The sequence below is a fragment of the Pocillopora damicornis genome, chromosome 1 (assembly GCF_964200805.1).
Source record: "Pocillopora damicornis chromosome 1, jaPocDami1.2, whole genome shotgun sequence".
NCBI classification, from domain to species: domain Eukaryota; kingdom Metazoa; phylum Cnidaria; class Anthozoa; order Scleractinia; family Pocilloporidae; genus Pocillopora; species Pocillopora damicornis.
In genome coordinates, this window is record NC_142670.1 from 18,835,719 (window position 1) to 18,856,396 (window position 20,678).

At 40.0% G+C, this 20,678-nt stretch overlaps 1 protein-coding gene and 1 pseudogene across 1 annotated transcript; both read left to right on the forward strand.

Annotated features, from left to right (window-relative positions):
- Positions 1-699: 699 nt before the first annotated feature.
- On the forward strand, positions 700-12,681 carry LOC149052503 (uncharacterized). The gene is made up of 7 exons (XM_089205204.1): positions 700-766; positions 986-1,051; positions 2,664-2,825; positions 3,089-3,166; positions 3,897-3,964; positions 4,404-11,228; positions 11,553-12,681. Exons 1-6 carry the CDS (start codon positions 700-702, stop codon positions 11,214-11,216), a joined length of 7,254 nt encoding a protein of 2,417 aa, XP_089061330.1. The 3' UTR covers positions 11,217-11,228; positions 11,553-12,681.
- A 5,434-nt stretch (positions 12,682-18,115) lies between these two features.
- Positions 18,116-20,042, forward strand: LOC149052504 (uncharacterized; annotated as a pseudogene).
- The last annotated feature ends 636 nt before the right edge of the window (positions 20,043-20,678 follow it).

Below are 20,678 nucleotides of genomic sequence, written 5' to 3' on the forward strand. Positions count from 1 at the left end.
ATCCTTCCCCAACATAATTTGGAGAGGGACCAGCTCTTCCAGTTATTCTAAATTTCCTGGTTCCCTAAAAAAAAAATTAATGAAGTAGTTTATTGACTGGAACTTATAATTCTGTTAATAAAAAAAAGACTTTGTTCAGCAATTTTTCGATAGCTTTGAGGGACATTTTACACATGCACTTTGTAAAAGAACAGGGTCGATAAACGTGTTTCTTAACGCAATAGGCTCGCGGGGTGTTGGTAGAATTCGTGACGGTAACGCAAACCCTCAAAGGTATTTCAGTTTCGGATAAGTTTCGCGAATTCTCCCAGCCATTCACGCGATAAAATGAAGGAATGAGAGAAAGAGTCTTATTGCATTATTTTTTATCCCTGCTTATCCATGCTTACTGGGTACAACTAGATTGTTTATTGCAACTCACGCATTTTGATAAGGAACAGCCTAGAACGAAGTTTAAACAGATGAGACTACGAAAACAAACAAACAAACAAACAATTGAAAAAATAGACATGACACAACCTGCAGAACTTGAATGGAGCTGTCACGCAATCACAATAGCAGAGGAGGAAACTTTGAGATTTTCATTCTTTCTCTATGATTAAGTATAAAATGTTTTCTTTAGGTTACTTTCATCTGAGTCTCCTCTTTTGATTTTAAACAATGTAACGCATTACAATCGATTCAATTTTGTTTCTAGCTATGGCAGAGAGCAACCTCCCAAAAACGGGAGAAGAACTGGAGTTGAAAAATGAGTTTCCAGCCACAGGTGAGAAAAAGCAACAGGGAGAGACTTCCTTGTGGTGATTTTGAACCGTTTGTGAATTAATTATATCTTAATTCTGATACACAATTTTTCAATTTTTTGGATCCCTTCGACTTGAAGGTTTTAAGGAATCCACTAAATACGCCAGTATTAGAACGCTAGTTGTAACTGCACATAGTTGTGATCACTAACAAAGTTGAAATATCTTCTCGGTAATTTCAGCGACAGAGGAAAGTCAAGTTACGTCAAGTGACGCTGAACTGGATGTATACAATGACCCTTTAAGAGGTAAGAAAACCAGGTGAAGTAAAATTGTTTGAAAGACTTCCCAGTGAAGTCTTTTTGTCATATTTACATAAAAAACTGCGTATGTTTTGTGAATGAGTTTTTGAAGCAGCAAAAGATCTTAAAATTTCAACCTTTGTTACCAGTAAAATAAAAACAAAGAAAAAAATAATTTATTGCTCGATTCGATGGAGCAGAATGCGTAGAGTAGACATCATTAATTATTTATAGGCCACAAAGCGGCAAATTTGAACGCGACTTTGCTTTGAAGAGCCCATAATTAGAGAAGAATGGGTCAAACTTGGCCTACTAGGCTTTGTAAAACTCAGTTTTCTGAGTTTTAGAGATGCTTCCTTCTAAATCAACGCACGGCGTTTCAAAGATTAAAAATTTAGCTATAATTTGCACCTAAAATGAATGATATTTGCGAAGTAAAAGTATTTACCTTTTGAATTTGAAGATACTCAAAATTTGGTCATTTTTAATGAGAAAGTTATTTTCGGCGAGGGAGAGCTTTTGGCACCAGTAGACCTATCAAAGTCGAGTATTAAAAAATTTGCCAACGGATAACTTTTTGAGGCTGCCACGAGGAAAGTATTTGACTAAAAGTTACGCTAACACCTGTTTGTCCCTTATTGTTCAATACAAGTTTGGCAGAAATTTTTACGCAATTTGAGAATTCTACAGAGAAGAGGAGGCATTTTGCCTCGGCCGTTCGCCTGTTTTGGTCTTCTAAATATTTACGCCTCTTTACACAGTTATATCAACACCAGGCCCACGCTGTAAACCACCAACCAACAAAATGTAGAACCGCTGACTTTCAAAACAGGCGAAATGGCACTTCGCGGGGAAATGTTACTTTCTCAAACCAACTTCTCCAGTTAGCCTCTAGGAGTATGTTCAAAAATAGACAATTACACTTATGAGAAAACCAAGTGAAAAAAAAAATAAAAAAAGTTTTTTTTGGCGCACTTTTCTGAACGATCACGGGCCCTCAGCACGATGTTTTTTTGTTATCAGAACGGTCACAAGTTTTAACCTTTTTCGATCCTGACTTTGCTTTGCTTTATTCAATAACTTATAGTGTTTTACATTCTGACTTGATATTTTGGAAAAAATAACCCAGGTGTAAAAGGGTTTTTGGAAAGTCTCACGACCTAAATGTATACAAAACAGACTTGATTTACTTATAGCCAAGCTACCGCTAAAACCCCTGATAGTCTCAGTGCATATTTTTAAACGAACAAAGTGCAAAGATGAACTCTCCTGAAGTGCGATTGTAAACAAAGTTGAGTTGAATTAGGATCTCCCGATAAAACTTTTGATATTTTGGAAAACGTAAGTCAGGTGTAAAAGGGGTTTGTGAAAGCCTCTCGACCAAAATGTAAACCGAGAAACTTGAACTGGTAATAGCCAAGCTACAGCCCAGCCTCCCAACAGCTTACAGATTTTACTTATACAAAATGTTCAAATATTAAACTTTTCTGATTTTTTTTTTCATAACTCTAAGCTCCTTTAACCTAACAGTTCGTTTGGAGGTATAAAGTTGGCATCATCCCTTTAGGGTCGTATTACTAATTACTAAATCATTAACACTAAAACGTTATGCTTTCAGGAATAGCGAAAGTATGTCTCGAGGAAGGTAACAAAGAATACAGAAAAGGAGAAGCTAATAACGCGATAAACTCCTACACAGAAGGACTTCAAGTCAACTGCAATGATACACGGCTGAACGCCAAGCTTTACAGCAACAGGGCAGCAGCTCATTTCCATTTAGGTAACAATTTCATATTTAAACATATAAATCTCTCCTGCAGCGTTACAAGATAGCGGAATATATAATCTGCATCAAGAAAAGGAAAAAATTGAGCAACTGCAGAAAAGAGCATAGAAAGAGATATCACCCTTTAGCAGATCAAAATTAAGCAAAGAAATGATCCTCGTAAATGGAATGCAATTTATGCAATTGTAATTTTTTCAGGCGTCTTTGCTGCTATTGCATGTGATGACCATTTTTTTAAACCTTATTGAATTTCACAGCAAACTACGTGGAATGTCTCAAGGATGCAACGGTTGCTGTTCAATTGGAACCCGTTTTGATCAAAGCTATTAAGAAAGGTGGGTTTTTCAATCATAAGCCATCAACATTCTCTTCTCTGATTTCGTCGAAAGAAAATTTTGTTTATTTGTGGCAGGTGACTGTACCCCAAGTGTCAATTGTCTCTGATTTGTCAATGTCTGTTATGTGAAAAACATAAGAAGATGTCAATAAGCCCTTAAATACCTCCGCCTGGTTAGTTTGACGTTGTAGAGCGCTGAGGGTCGAGGGTTGAAGCCCTAGACCGGACCAACACTCAGAGTCTTAGGATATCTGAGGATAATGTGCTGCCGCCTTAACTATGACAGATGCAAACGGTTTGATATTCATGTCCCGGATAAGGATGGAAAACCGTAAGCCCCGTTTCCTGTAAAACTGTAACTGTAACTCTGTAACTGTAAACTGTAACTCTGTAACTTTTAGCCAGGGACGGTAAAAATCCGATAGGGAGGCACCTGAAAAATTCCCTTTCAAATGTTGTAAACTGCTCAATGCAGTCTGCCCGAAACCTTCCTCGAAAAGTGCTGAAAAGTGCTTAAGAGCAAATTAAAATCACAATTGCGCCATATAAATTCATCGTTATCATCATAAATTGATCCTTAATTGGTTGCCGCTTTGCACCAGCTCCTTATTGTTCATTTTCAGTTCTTCCACAAGTTCAAATTTCCCTCATTAACAGAATTTTTTTCCCGGGAAAAATGACAAATTAAGTCGATTACCTCGCACCACCAATTATTCTCTCCTTTTCAGGAGCCAGAGCTTGTGTCGAACTTTGCTTGTATAGAGAAGCAAGGAGCTGGCTGCATATGGGATTGGCCGTATCCTTTAACGAATGTTTTAAACGTGATACCAGATGCAATGCGAAAATCAATACGTTCCAGACAGATTCTTCTACACATAATGCAAGCGATGTTCTCTTATACTGCACTGAGCAGTTTAAAGAAGCTAAAATATTATTATGGAGTTCTTTCGATTATTCCACGAAACTTTACTTAAAGAAGAGGCCATATTAACTAATTCTCAGAGTTTCTGCTGAATGCCCCTAATTTTTGTCTTCAGACGAGCATCACCATGATGACCGAACCTTACCTACTAAATGCGCTTCAGAGCTAGTTAACACTCTTGAATAACTTGAAATCAAACCTCTTTAAGAAACCCACGTTCGAATTATCATTCAAATTTTAAAGTTTTATACAATACCCTAGTTATTTTTAAAACACACATTTCATGATTTAGCTACCCTTGACACGTTTTAAGATTGAAAACAATAACAAACGTCTGCTTCAATTAATAAGGAAATCGACTGCTGAACTAAAAGTCAAAGCATACACTTACGCCAGTCTGGGATGTGCTTACTTTAATGTTGGACAGTTCCACACAGCAATCGAGTACCATCAAAAATGTCTAGAACTTGCTAAAGAAGTGGGAGACAAGGCCGGAGAGGGAATAAGTTATGGCAATCTCGGCAACGCTTATCAAGGTCTAGGAGAGTTCAAAACAGCCATCAAGTACCATCAACGTCATCTAGAAATTGCTAAAGAAGTGGGAGACAAGGCCGGAGAGGGAATAAGTTATGGCAATCTCGGCAACGCTTATCAAGGTCTAGGAGAGTTCAAAACAGCCATCAAGTACCATCAAAGTCATCTAGAAATTGCTAAAGAAGTGGGAGACAAGGCCGGAGAGGGAATAAGTTATGGCAATCTCGGCAACGCTTATCAAGGTCTAGGAGAGTTCAAAACAGCCATCAAGTACCATCAACGTGATCTAGAAATTGCTAAAGAAGTGGGAGACAAGGCCGGAGAGGGAAGAAGTTATTGCAATCTCGGCAACGCTTATCAAGGTCTAGGAGAGTTCAAAACAGCCATCAAGTACCATCAACGTCATCTAGAAATTGCTAAAGAAGTGCGAGACAAGGCCGGAGAGGGAAAAAGTTATTGCAATCTCGGCAACGCTTATGACAGTCTAGGAGAGTTCAAAACAGCCATCAAGTACCATCAACGTCATCTAGAAATTACTAAAGAAGTGGGAGACAAGGCTGGAGAGGGAAAAAGTTATTGCAATCTCGGCAACGCTTATCAAGGTCTAGAAGAGTTCAAAACAGCCATCAAGTACCATCAACGTCATCTAGAAATTGCTAAAGAAGTGGGGGACAAGGCCGGAGAGGGAAGAAGTTATGGCAATCTCGGCAACGCTTATCAAGGTCTAGGAGAGTTCAAAACAGCCATCAAGTACCATCAACGTCATCTAGAAATTACTAAAGAAGTGGGAGACAAGGCCGGAGAGGGAAAAAGTTATTGCAATCTCGGTAACGCTTATCAAGGTCTAGGAGAGTTCAAAACAGCCATCAAGTACCATCAACGTCATCTAGAAATTGCTAAAGAAGTGGGAGACAAAGCCGGAGAGGGAAGAAGTTATTGCAATCTCGGCAACGCTTATCAAGGTCTAGGAGAGTTCAAAACAGCCATCAAGTACCATCAACGTCATCTAGAAATTACTAAAGAAGTGGGAGACAAGGCCGGAGAGGGAAAAAGTTATTGCAATCTCGGCAACGCTTATGACAGTCTAGGAGAGTTCAAAACAGCCATCAAGTACCATCAACGTCATCTAGAAATTGCTAAAGAAGTGGGAGACAAGGCCGGAGAGGGAAAAAGTTATTGCAATCTCGGCAACGCTTATGACAGTCTAGGAGAGTTCAAAACAGCCATCAAGTACCATCAACGTCATCTAGAAATTGCTAAAGAAGTGGGAGACAAGGCCAGAGAGGGAATAAGTTATTGCAATCTCGGCAACGCTTATCAAGGTCTAGGAGAGTTCAAAACAGCCATCAAGTACCATCAACGTGATCTAGAAATTGCTAAAGAAGTGGGAGACAAGGCCGGAGAGGGAATAAGTTATTGCAATCTCGGCAACGCTTATCAAGGTCTAGGAGAGTTCAAAACAGCCATCAAGTACCATCAACGTCATCTAGAAATTGCTAAAGAAGTGGGAGACAAGGCCGGAGAGGGAAGAAGTTATGGCAATCTCGGCAACGCTTATCGCGGTCTAGGAGAGTTTAAAACAGCCATCAAGTACCATCAACGTGATCTAGAAATTGCTAAAGAAGTGGGAGACAAGGCCGGAGAGGGAAGAAGTCATGGCAATCTCGGCAACGCTTATCAAGGTCTAGGAGAGTTCAAAACAGCCATCAAGTACCATCAAAGTCATCTAGAAATTGCTAAAGAAGTGGGAGACAAGGCCGGAGAGGGAATAAGTTATTGCAATCTCGGCAACGCTTATCAAGGTCTAGGAGAGTTCAAAACAGCCATCAAGTACCATCAAAGTCATCTAGAAATTGCTAAAGAAGTGGGAGACAAGGCCGGAGAGGGAATAAGTTATTGCAATCTCGGCAACGCTTATCAAGGTCTAGGAGAGTTCAAAACAGCCATCAAGTACCATCAACGTCATCTAGAAATTGCTAAAGAAGTGGGAGACAAGGCCGGAGAGGGAAAAAGTTATGGCAGTCTCGGCAACGCTTATCAAGGTCTAGGAGAGTTCAAAACAGCCATCAAGTACCATCAACGTGATCTAGAAATTGCTAAAGAAGTGGGAGACAAGGCCGGAGAGGGAAGAAGTTATGGCAATCTCGGCAACGCTTATCAAGGTCTAGGAGAGTTCAAAACAGCCATCAAGTACCATCAACGTCATCTAGAAATTACTAAAGAAGTGGGAGACAAGGCCGGAGAGGGAAAAAGTTATTGCAATCTCGGCAACGCTTATGACAGTCTAGGAGAGTTCAAAACAGCCATCAAGTACCATCAACGTCATCTAGAAATTGCTAAAGAAGTGGGAGACAAGGCCGGAGAGGGAAAAAGTTATTGCAATCTCGGCAACGCTTATGACAGTCTAGGAGAGTTCAAAACAGCCATCAAGTACCATCAACGTCATCTAGAAATTGCTAAAGAAGTGGGAGACAAGGCCAGAGAGGGAATAAGTTATTGCAATCTCGGCAACGCTTATCGCGGTCTAGGAGAGTTCAAAACAGCCATCAAGTACCATCAACGTGATCTAGAAATTGCTAAAGAAGTGGGAGACAAGGCCGGAGAGGGAAGAAGTTATGGCAATCTCGGCAACGCTTATCAAGGTCTAGGAGAGTTCAAAACAGCCATCAAGTACCATCAACGTCATCTAGAAATTGCTAAAGAAGTGGGAGACAAGGCCGGAGAGGGAAAAAGTTATGGCAGTCTCGGCAACGCTTATCAAGGTCTAGGAGAGTTCAAAACAGCCATCAAGTACCATCAACGTCATCTAGAAATTGCTAAAGAATTGGGAGACAAGGCCGGAAAGGGAAGAAGTTATTGCAATCTCGGCAACGCTTATCAAGGTCTAGGAGAGTTCAAAACAGCCATCAAGTACCATCAACGTCATCTAGAAATTACTAAAGAAGTGGGAGACAAGGCCGGAGAGGGAAAAAGTTATTGCAATCTCGGCAACGCTTATGACAGTCTAGGAGAGTTCAAAACAGCCATCAAGTACCATCAACGTCATCTAGAAATTGCTAAAGAAGTGGGAGACAAGGCCGGAGAGGGAAAAAGTTATTGCAATCTCGGCAACGCTTATGACAGTCTAGGAGAGTTCAAAACAGCCATCAAGTACCATCAACGTCATCTAGAAATTGCTAAAGAAGTGGGAGACAAGGCCAGAGAGGGAATAAGTTATTGCAATCTCGGCAACGCTTATCGCGGTCTAGGAGAGTTCAAAACAGCCATCAAGTACCATCAACGTGATCTAGAAATTGCTAAAGAAGTGGGAGACAAGGCCGGAGAGGGAAGAAGTTATGGCAATCTCGGCAACGCTTATCAAGGTCTAGGAGAGTTCAAAACAGCCATCAAGTACCATCAACGTCATCTAGAAATTGCTAAAGAAGTGCGAGACAAGGCCGGAGAGGGAAGAAGTTATGGCAATCTCGGCAACGCTTATCGCGGTCTAGGAGAGTTTAAAACAGCCATCAAGTACCATCAACGTCATCTAGAAATTGCTAAAGAAGTGAGAGACAAGGCCGGAGAGGGAAGAAGTCATGGCAATCTCGGCAACGCTTATCAAGGTCTAGGAGAGTTCAAAACAGCCATCAAGTACCATCAACGTGATCTAGAAATTGCTAAAGAAGTGGGAGACAAGGCCGGAGAGGGAATAAGTTATTGCAATCTCGGCAACGCTTATCAAGGTCTAGGAGAGTTCAAAACAGCCATCAAGTACCATCAACGTCATCTAGAAATTGCTAAAGAAGTGGGAGACAAGGCCGGAGAGGGAATAAGTTATTGCAATCTCGGCAACGCTTATCAAGGTCTAGGAGAGTTCAAAACAGCCATCAAGTACCATCAACGTCATCTAGAAATTGCTAAAGAAGTGGGAGACAAGGCCGGAGAGGGAAAAAATTATGGCAGTCTCGGCAACGCTTATCGCGGTCTAGGAGAGTTCAAAACAGCCATCAAGTACCATCAACGTGATCTAGAAATTGCTAAAGAAGTGGGAGACAAGGCCGGAGAGGGAAGAAGTTATGGCAATCTCGGCAACGCTTATCAAGGTCTAGGAGAGTTCAAAACAGCCATCAAGTACCATCAACGTCATCTAGAAATTGCTAAAGAAGTGGGAGACAAGGCCGGAGTGGGAAAAAGTTATGGCAATCTCGGCAACGCTTATCAAGGTCTAGGAGAGTTCAAAACAGCCATCAAGTACCATCAACGTCTTCTAGAAATTGCTAAAGAAGTGGGAGACAAGGCCGGAGTGGGAAAAAGTTATTGCAATCTCGGCAATGCTTATGACAGTCTAGGAGAGTTCAAAACAGCCATCAAGTACCATCAACGTCATCTAGAAATTACTAAAGAAGTGGGAGACAAGGCTGGAGAGGGAAAAAGTTATTGCAATCTCGGCAACGCTTATCGCGGTCTAGGAGAGTTCAAAACAGCCATCAAGTACCATCAACGTCATCTAGAAATTGTTAAAGAAGTGGGAGACAAGGCCGGAGAGGGAAAAAGTTATTGCAATCTCGGCAACGCTTATGACAGTCTAGGAGAGTCCAAAACAGCCATTAAGTACCATCAACGTGATCTAGAAATTGCTAAAGAAGTGGGAGACAAGGCCGGAGAGGGAAAAAGTTATTGCAATCTCGGCAACGCTTATCAAGGTCTAGGAGAGTTCAAAACAGCCATCAAGTACCATCAACGTCATCTAGAAATTGCTAAAGAAGTGGGAGACAAGGCCGGAGAGGGAAGAAGTTATTGTAATCTCGGCAACGCTTATCAAGGTTTACGACAGTTAAAAACAGCAATCGAGTACTATCAACGTGATCTAGAAATTGCTAAACAAGTGGGAGACAAGGCTGGAGAGGGCAAAAGTTATGGCTGTCTCGGCAGCGCTTATAAAAGTCTGAGACAGTTCAAAGTAGCAATCGAGTACCATCAACGTGATCTAGAAATTGCTAAAGAAGTGGGGGACAAGGCCGGAGAGGGAAGAAGTTATTGCCTTCTCGGCAGTATTCATCTTCATAAAGGAGAGTTGAAAACGGCAATCGAGTCTTATCAACGTCACTTAGAAATATCCATAGAAGTGAGAGACAAGACTGGTGAGGCGTGCTCACTCTGTTCCCTTGGAAGGAGTTTTGAGTGCCAAGGAAATCTTATGATGGCCATCCACTATTATCACTCGAGCGTAGAGTTATATAATGATATCAGGGCCAGTCTTCGACCCAACGATCAGTGGACGATTTCCTATCGTAATCAGCACCAAAGTGCATACAGAGGTTTGTGGCGTATTAATCTCAATCAAGGTAAAGTTGTAGAGGCTCTTCTTGCCGCAGAGAAAGGACGTGCTCAAGCTCTGAGAGATCTCATGGCCACAAAATATCAGCCTGGAGATTCTTCAACGCAAAGCGCATCGTGCGTTTCTTTGAGTTGGGTTCCATTGAGCACAGTTTTTATAGCTATTAATGGACCATGCGTTTACTTCTGGGTTTGCCTCAGTGAAGATAATATCCAGATGAGAGAGGTACACGTCAACAATTATAAGTATGAGGATGAATTGGAAGTTTTTATAAAGCAACTGAACAAAACTGCTCTGAAGGAGATCGGTGCAAGAGATACTGTTACAATCGAAACTCCTCCGTTTGATTCGTCGACAGAAGAGGAGGTGGCCAATGATGTGATCCGAGTTGATGTGAGGCACTCCCAATCAAGTGCTTTAAAGAAGCTGCATGACATCATCGTTACTCCTATTGCTGATCTAATCGAAGGAAACGAGCTGACATTCGTTCCTGAGGGGCCATTTTGTCTTGTACCTTATGCAGCATTGGAGAACTCGAACTCATCATATCTGAGTGATTCTTTCAGAATTCGTGTGCTTCCCTCTCTGACGACGTTGCAACTAATTCATGATTGTCCAGCTGACTTTCACATGAAGACTGGTGCATTGCTTGTCGGCGACCCATGTTTCAAACATATCATATATCAGGGAAATCTTTTGGTGCAACTTCCAGGAGCAAGGAAAGAGGTGGAGATGATCGGACGTATCCTCAATGCTTCCCCCCTCACTGGAGAAATGGCAACAAAACATGAAGTGTTAAAACGAATATCATCAGTGGCGTTAGTTCATATTGCAGCGCATGGTAAAATGGAAACTGGAGAAGTTATCTTGGCACCAAACCCCACAAGAGAAAACCCTCAGCCACAAGAGGAAGACTATCTTCTGACGATGAAAGATGTGATGGAAGCTGGGTTGCGAGCACGTCTGGTTGTACTTAGCTGCTGTCACACTGCTTGTGGGGAGGTCATGGCCGAGGGTGTGGTCGGCATGGCGCGTGCCCTTTTGGCTGCCGGTGCCAGATCTGCTGTGGTAACCTTGTGGGCGATTGGCGACGAGGGAACCCTGGAGTTCATGAGTTTCTTCTACGATGCACTTTCCAAAGACAAGAAGGCAAGTGAAGCTCTCAATCAGGCCATGAAGTGTATGAAAGAAATTGAAAAGTTCAAGGAGGTGATGCACTGGGCACCATTTGTACTCATTGGTGACGACGTCAACCTGGATTTCAATGATATTTAGAAGCTGAAGCAAGTAAATATTCTGTTCATACATTCTATTCAATACAAAGTTACATTAAATCATAATTATTGCCTGTATGTGAGCACTGATACTCGCGTGTTATTTTCCTTTCAGTTGGGTTACGAATTTATTTTTCGCTCCGGCAAATTGAGATGCAGTACAATCAAGTGGACACGTTTACGATGATAACATTCTTTTTAGGAAAAATTAGGAGTAAAAAAGCAAGTTTCTTTTAAAAAAATCCTTTTGTGCAATGTATCGTTTCATGTGCTAGGAAATATTTCATGGCAACTCAACCATTCCGGCCCCCTAAACTTAGATTCTTTTATTTTTCAGTTCAGGCAGTTAGCATTGGAATCCCAGGGAGTTTTCGGATACCAACAAAACGCTGATATTTGGACCAGAAACCAGTAAGCTACCGATGAAATCTATGTCAAGAGTCTTATTTTCAAAGCAGGAAGAACCAAAAGACGGCGAAAGTCAAGTTTAACAAGAGAACGGATTTCCTTTGATTCAAAAGTTGACTTTTTGCTTGTTTGAACTGCTCTTACGAGCTTCATTTTTGATATCCTTCTCAAGCTACTGTTTTCTTTCTTTCTTTTTTTTTATATGATGTCTTGAAATTATCACGATTAGCTATGTGAAAAGTTATTTTTAATCTAAGTATTACCTACTACGAGGATTAAGGCATTACGTTTACGTCGAAGTTGAAACGTCTTGAAAACGTTTTCCACAGTTTTTTTACAGATTTTTCTTAATCGGTTTTTGTCTCATGAGTGATGTAAAGCTGTTACAGCCATGTGCATGTGTGGAGAATTTCCATGGAAATTGGAGAATAATCAGTTGTCCGATTGCTAGACTATCTTAGTTTATGTGAGATGAAAATTGTGATCAACTTTTCGAGGATTTGTACCCAGTCATTGGAACTTAAAGTTAGTTTCTGCCGATCATAACTTGGCTTATCTGAACTTAAAATGACAGATTTTTGCCGTAATGGCCAGGATTTAGTCTTGGTATTAGTTAATTTTCTGAGATTTCTCCTTAAATTTTGAATGCGATAAATTGTGTTATTTTTTACAAGCAGAACGATGCATTTTAAGGTTATTGTTTAAACTAAGAGCTAGTCTAAAGGCAAAACGAGAAGTTTTATTTTAATGTTAGTTACTGGCCTACAAAGCAACAAAAGAAGCTCAGAACGAGCTAGAAAGCTGGAGCCAAATGATTTTATTTAGTTTCTCCGATTATATTGTTTACCTATTATCTAAGTACAATAAACTAACATTTGAATGTCAAAGAATGAAACAAATTGCTTGGCATTTTGTTAGGATAGAAGAGGAAATCAATAACAAAGGGGAAAAATTTCTGCATCAAACTGCATAAGCCATTTCTTGTCGTTTGAAGTAATGAGTGCGCCTATGTCTTATTCGCTTAATAACTTTTGCCCATTTCTTTCAATAAATTTATTGAATGATAGATAAACTTCGATATTTTCTGACTCTATAACTGTTAGTATCGATCACTGACTGCCGTTTCTTAGGATGTCACGCGTCAGACATTCTTTAGCACGTTATGCGACAGATGTGATGTTTTGTCACATCTTGTCGTTTGAAGAAGTGAGCGTACCTATGTCTAATTAGCTCACCTTTAGCCCATTTCCTTAGATAGAGTTATTAAATAAGATACAAACCTCGATTTTTTTCAGATTTTATAACTGCTAGTTTCATTGGCAGCCGCTCCTCAGGATGTCACGCGACGCGCTTCTATAGCATGTAAGGCGACATGATGTTTTGTCATATATCTTTGAAGAGGCAAGAAAAAAGAAATTACCTTTCACTTTGGGAGATGGTGCTTTATTCCATTTATAGAAAGAGTCCTCCTTATGGGAGGTACCCAAAGTCGGTGTGGTTCCTCGAGTGTAGAAAATATCGATGAGTTTTTTTTCCACGATTGCAAACTTAACTAAAACAGCTTAACTTACTTAAAACTGAAGAGGGCCGACCGAGGAGAACTGTTTACGGCTAACAGTTAAAATTTTGGCCATTTTTCTGCTGCGGTTAACTCAGAAGAACACAAAATAACACTTTGTAAGAGAGGAAAGATTTTTAAGGATAATTTTTGCTACAACTAAGGGTTGAAATTTCAAGTAACAATTCTTAAGTCCAACAGCTAGTTTTATGACCGATTTACGGCTAACGGTTGACCCTATGGGGACCCTCGACTGGGTGACATGCAAGATGCGAAATAATAATGGTTTAAGAGGGTGGCATTTTCAACTCGAATTCAGAACTAGACCTTTTAGGTAAAAACAAGCCGTGGAAAAATCCTGGAGGCAAGGATTAACCTGGGAGAGCCGAAAATTAACTTATCAAACGTAAATTCAGAAACTCATATATTTTCTTTGTATCACTCTTGTATTTAATGTCTCGTAGATATTATTCAGTACCTGACATATACATATAAATATATATATAAATATATATATATATATATATATATATATATATATATATATATATATATATATATAACTAACTGCAGACAGTACTGTTTCGGCCTTCTGGGCCTCATCAGTGCAGTGCTGATGCTAGGATGGGGGTAAGACCATATAGCCACCCCAAGTGATCTCACATATGTGGGATCATCTAAGCCATGCCAGAGTGCTCAAACTAGAAAAACTAGTGAGCATGCATAATGCTAGCAGCAATGACTCATCCTAGTAGAGTGCTCAATTTGGACATGAAAGCAAAGCTTTGTATGCCAAAGAGCTATATCTAACTATATATATATATATATACACATATACGCATTTTAAGTTAATCCGAACATATTAATGACACTGCAGATAACACCAACACAAAAGATGCACCGACAGAAGAATACATGCCCACTTACGGAAACTGCCTCCAATCATCTCTAATCTACCATGCCACCGTCACACGTAAGGACAACGGCACCATTGAAACATACATCGGACTTACAGAAAACGACTTCAAGACTAGATACAGAAACCACACCGCATCATTCCGACACACAAAACACAGAAACTCTACCGAACTCAGCAAACATATCTGGACTCTTAAAGAAAATAACTTTAACCACTTTATTTCATGGCGCATCCTTTCATCAAGATCACCCTACAACAGCGCAAACAAAAGATTCAACTTCTGCCTCAAAGAAAAATTGCTCATCATCCGCCGACCCGAATTATCATCACTCAATAAACGTAATGAACTCGTGTCCTCACCACAGAAACAAAGCGTTCCTGCGTAACAATTGAATTAAGCATCGAAATTAACCGACACGCCTACTATGCAAATTTGTAAAGCATGTAAACGATGGTACGAATATACTTAACAAAATCCCCTGATAAGAGAGCAATCACAAACAGGCTTGGTATAAAAGTATAGTCTCTCTGTTTTTTCCTCCTATCGCAACACACACACACCCACACACACACACACAAGAAAAAACGATTCCCAGGCGATGTCTTATGTTACCTAGTCCCATAACTATTCAGGGAGAATATTACTAAGAAATAAATGTCAATGCCATCACTCGCCATTTACAACATAGCTACGTGCTTATTCACTTGTGTTTGTTTTGATATAGTTTTTTTTTCTGAAAAAACGTATGTGGCTCAACATATTTTTCACCACCGTAAAAGTTCGCGCTACTAAAATTTATTTACAGATGCTGACGAATGCAACGCTTTCATACTTCTTTATGAGGAAAACGGCAACTGCAAAAACAAACCAGGATCGTATCGTTGTTCTTGCAAAACCGGTTTTTTTGGAGATGAATAAACTTACACAGGTTAAAGAGAAATAATCAACTTACATTTTTCATTGGAAGCACTACCACCTCATATGATCAATTCGAAAATGAACTAAGATGTCTAATCTTTCCTCAGGCAAGGCCACTTACAATTTTAGAATTGAAGCATGTGACAATTCCAGAACTACTCTAAGGGCCTGTTTAAATGGAGTTGGGAGACCCCATGTAAAAGAGGTAACCCGCTCAGCCGTGTTCGTTCACATACAATCTTACAACCTCAGGATCCCGGAGTGAAGTTTTTCGAGGACGACAATTCGAATATTTTCCATGTAAGTATTTCACCTCAATCCTGCTGCTGTTTCTATAGCTACTCTTTCATACTGGCTATCGGTGTCTGATTAATTTGAGCAGCGCAGATATGCTAACTTGATTGACTGAAAAATGAATAACACCCAGAAAAAACCGATATATTACCTTTGCTTGCACCAAGGAATTTTGATGTGACCGTCTGTGCAAGCAAAGCGTCGAAAGCAAGTTGAAGCAAGTTCTGCGTTCTTGGCTACTCTGCAAAGTTTTTCCACTTTAATATCAAAGAAAACAAATCTTTTATCGATAAAAGGAAATGAAGAGGAAGAAAAGCGTAGCGAGTTTCGTGGATTTGTAATGGTAATAGGACCGAGTGGAATACAATTCGATCTGCAATTATATCAGTAGTTTCCAAAACTGGACGACACGAAGTCTTCTTACCAATTAATCAAAACTAAGATACCATTTGAGAAAGAAACTAGACATCGGTTATATTTTTTCCATAAAAAAGACAAAAAACAACAACAACAGTTAACTCGGCGAAATGCGAGACAGCACCGCGCTTATGACGCGTTCTATCCACCTACACAGGCATAGCGTATTAACTGTCTCTTTCACTGCCCTAGTACACTGTCCAATTACAAGTGCTCAAATCGGGCTGGTGATAAACAATCACGATCAAGAATTTTGTTATAGTTATAATTAGAAGTGTAATTTTTTGGTGCTATCCATTCGTCATAAAATGATCAGTAATTGGCTTCGCATGTATTGTCAAGATCGCTGAGAACAGAATTGTTTTTTCTACGTGTATTCCTGAATGACAACCATTGAAACTATTACACCATAGAATTACATAGACGTAATGTACTAAATAACAGATTTTCAAGCAAATATTGAGGATATGGCCAGCATTTCATTTCGAGTCTTCTCTTTTCAGTTTTCTTGTTTTGTTCTTGTTTTTGTTTTTTGTGTTGATTCTGTCTTTAATTCTTTTTCATTTCTCCTCTCATAAATCTTTATATTTTCGCATTTGAAGGAGCAGCGGGGACAAGAATGCCTACCTCATGCTCTCCAACACACCGATGCAATTCTCACTTACCTGGCTGGCTAAGTGGTGCGCATCCCACACAAGCTGATGGTCAGGTTTCCAGGACAGTTTTTTTCCACTGGCATCAGATTGCTGCTACAAATCAATTACCGTCAAAGTGATAAACTGCGGCGGTTATTATGTTTACTACATAAATGGCACACCCTGGTGTCACCTCCGCTACTGTGGAATAGACTCAATCGATGCTGGTCGGAAAAATTATGAATTTTGTGTAATCGTTTTAAAAATTGGTTACATCTACGTGTATTATACTTTAGTACTCTTACAGGTAGTAAATGCTCTATGATTGGTCATGATCAGCCCCGTATTAAAAATAAATAAATAAATAGATAAATAGATAAAACAAAACAAAGAAAAAAAGGGAAAAAAGGAGGAAAAGAATCAATTAGATTTGTGTTGTTGATATTAAAAGTTTTCTCGAAGGTGAGAAAGAAAGTGATTAGGAAATTTGCAATGCCACATTATAGAATGAATGAATGGTCTTCCTATTTGGCAATATTGAACACTTCTAAAATAAGCTGGAACTTCCGACATTGTTTTGTGAAGGTGCTGGCAAGATATGTTACACTAATTTCTATCCAGTGAATCCATTGCTCAAAATTTTAGTATTGTAGAATTCGCCTCCAATCTGTAAGGAATTAAGTTTGCGCCGATAACCGTCATCTCTTTTTAACCAAATTTGCTTTTGTCTATTAGGGCTGTGCAAACAAGCACTGATGTTACTGAGCTATTTCTGTTTCATTACTGTTTCGGCGTTTAGCCAGCTGTTTCAAGGAGGCGATGCAGGATAATGTCGAAGCGAATACTCCTCAACCTTCCAAAGGATGTTAATTGCACACACTTTCAGGAAATTAAAGACTGTCTCCCCCATTGAGTGTTGGCAGGCTTGCAAACTCGACTCGCACTGTGAAAGTGTCAATTACGCCTTTTTCCAGAACATATGTGAATTGAATAATGGAACCCGGGCAAACAGTCCCACAAATTTCATTTCTGACACTCAAAGATATTATTTGGGCCGAGGTACGTTATGAAACTGAACTTACTTTGAAAAACCAGAATTACGGGCCTATATGAGAGCTAGGATAAAGTTTGGCTTGAAATTGCTGGAATTTCAAGTCTACCTGCAAACTCCAAGCAAAATACTCGAGGCCTACTGCAAAGTTTGTTCTTAAGAATTCTAATTCGTAGGGATTCTCAGAAGTTCCAAGAATACTAGGAATCTGGTTCTCCTAGGAAGTGTATGAACATTTATCACTTGGCCGAAACTTTGAATTTGAGCTAAGAAAACTTTAACCAATTTACAGCACAATCAATTTTTTTTTTCTTGGTTAAAATCATTTCTCAAGCAAAATATCTTTGCAATCTTGGAAAACTTTTTGTTCGCTAACGCCATCAAATGGCATTCGACATTTCTAAAATGCGACAAAATTAAGAGTTACTCCTCTGTTTTCATTCGATTTGATCACCATTTAGGATTTAATTAATTGCATCGTGGTAGGAGTAAATGGCCCAGAAAAGACACATTTTATCACGGGCACCATCATCTTCGTACCGCTATTGTTATCACTATCGTAAACTTTTTGGTATTTTAAGGAGCGATGCGGTCAGTAGGTAAGGTACAATTGATGATTTTTATAATACCCTCTGTCTAAGTTCTTTTATTCTCAATTTTATCCGTACTTTCAACATTATCATTATCATTTTTACTATTATGACTCTCCAAGACTTTGACGGGTGCAGAGCTTCTATTGGGGTGTGTAGTAATGTCAATGCCGAATGCCGGAACACTTTCGGCTCTTATCGCTGTTCCTGTAAAACTGGTTTTACTGGAAATGGAATTACATGCACAGGTAAACAATCCTAGAGACTCTATTTGTATCGTTGACTGGATTTGAATCTCATAACAGATAGTCACACTTGAGTTCTTTACATGGATACACGGCTACTCGTCGTAATTCTAAAACTACTGAACGCAATGCCATGGAAAAAACAGGTAATTTAATGTTAACAACTAAGTTGAAAATGTAAATTAGCCACCGTAAAGGGTAAAAAAGCAGACATTTCGAGCGTTAGCCCTTCGTTAGCCCTTCCAATCGCTCTGACAAAGGGATAACGCTCGCAACGTCAGCTTTTTTACCCATTACGGTGGCTAATTTACGTTTTCAACTTAATTGTTAACACTAAATTACCTGTTATACTCTCCCACCGAAGCAGCACCACAGTTTCTTTAGAAACTTACCCACTTTATTCATTTGCCATGGGGAAAAATTGACTCATATTTACGATCTTCCTTTGAAAGTTACAAAATTTGTCAGAAAGGAAGCAAAAAAAAATTCGCCTTCCTATGAGGAAGTGAGCCCTTGTTGTAATTTCCTAAAATAGTCTTAGAAAAAAGTGAATCCTGATATCTTTTTTTTTCACAGATGACGACGAATGTGACGCTTCCTCATTTTTGTGTGATACCAACGCCGTTTGTCATAACACCCCTGGCTCTTATCGTTGTGCCTGCAAAATTGGATTTTTTGGAAATGGACAAACTTGTGAACGTAAGAATGTTTGGATCGTGAGGGAGGGCTCATCTTTCCAGACAAAGAGGCAAACAGACAGAAGGAATAATTACTTGACTGACTGACTTGCCAACTGTTAAACTTATTACTTTTTAACATTTTGATGTCAATTTACATTTTTCATTGTTTTTTTTGTCATGTATAGTAGACGATCTAGTTTCTTTTTATTTCTGTTGCTAGCTGGATTTGGAGCCGGTGGAAGAAGAGGACGCTTTGGCAGTATACAGACGTTCACTGTTCCGCAGACCACCCGCTATCTCATCAAAGCCTGGGGAGCTCGGGTAGGAACACATTCATACAATTATGGATACCTTCCAGGAACATACAATGGTGGAAAGGGAGCGTTTATAGAAGGCAAGTTCAGACTGAATAATGGAACAGTGTTAAATATTGTGGTGGGACAAAGAGGAGGAGATTCGGTGGAGATTGAAGGCGGACAAAGTACAAGCCAGACCGCAGCTCAACTTCGAAAATCCGTGGAGGACAATGCTGGCACTGGAGGAGGGGGAGGAAGTTTTGTTTACACTACAGATAATGTTCTGTTGCTAGCTGCCGGAGGAGGAGGGGGTGCGTCGGGTGGGTATAATGTTGTGGATGGTCAGGCGGGATCAAGTGGCACCAGTAGTGAGGGGAGAGATTCGTCACAAGTTCGTAATGGAGGTACAGATGGGCAGCCAGGTGAATGCAATAGCGAGGGCGCCAGCTACCATGGAGGAGTAGGTGCAGGTTGGTTTGGTCAAGGTTGTGCCCGACTAGGCTCCTCCCATGGGGAAAAAAGGTGGATCACGTGCTCAAGGCTGGATCGGAGGTCAAGCCGGAAATATGAATAGCGGTAATAATGGGGGCCCTGCACCAGGAGCAGTTGGTGGGTTTGGAGGCGAGGGAGGAGGTTCAGAAGATAATGGGGCATCAGGCGGAGGTGGTGGATACTCTGGGGGAGGCAGTGGTACTCATAAGCACCAAGCCGGGGGTGGAGGGGGCTCGTACTGCAGTGGTGAAGACTGTTTAGGTTTGTCTGGTGGGAACATAAAATATGACGGTGCTGTGCAAATTAATGAATGGCTGGGCTGAGTTCAAAACTAGTTGACTACTATATTTGGTTTTCTTAAACACATTCTTTCCATAGCAGAAAACAGTAGTCATAGTAGTAATTGGAGCACTTCATCTAACTTCCAGTCTAGTTCCTGTTTTCATGTTTGTTTCAGACTTCGAACCTAATCACCTCAAATCTTTTTATACAGAAAAGAAAAAGAAAAAGCGAAATTACTTCCCAGTTTCACACCTTTAGGCCCCTCAGGTAGCTTTTAAAAGAACTGTTTGATTGAATGATTTATACCAACTATATATAAAACCTGAGAGATTTTCTGTTAAGGTTTAAATCGATTAAAAAAGAAGAATAACCCTGCAGAGTGTATACGTGTTGTTTACTAAAACACACTGTAACATAATTTAACATATTTGCTTGTCCTTTTTAGAGACGGATTATCTCTATAACGACGAGAATGCCAAACTCTGTTCGCTAATTTTGAACTTTCCACTTTGTGTTTGGTTTGTAACCTGATACGATGAAACTTATCAAAGAGGCTCTTGTTCATGACCGCCTACTTAGTAAGTCATGCAAACGTTGCGAGTGATAAAGTTTATGCAACGATTCAGGAGAAACAAGGATCTTTTCGCTTCCAATTTTTTTAAAACTTAAAACCCTTT

Excerpts from the sequence above, each read along its gene's own strand:
- LOC149052503 (XM_089205204.1), top strand. The coding sequence starts at position 700 with ATGGCAGAGAGCAACCTCCCAAAAACGGGAGAAGAACTGGAGTTGAAA. Across the intron at positions 1,052-2,663 it reads ATACAATGACCCTTTAAGAG|GAATAGCGAAAGTATGTCTC; the intron begins GTAAGAAAACCA and ends TTATGCTTTCAG. Across the intron at positions 3,167-3,896 it reads GATCAAAGCTATTAAGAAAG|GAGCCAGAGCTTGTGTCGAA; the intron begins GTGGGTTTTTCA and ends TCTCCTTTTCAG.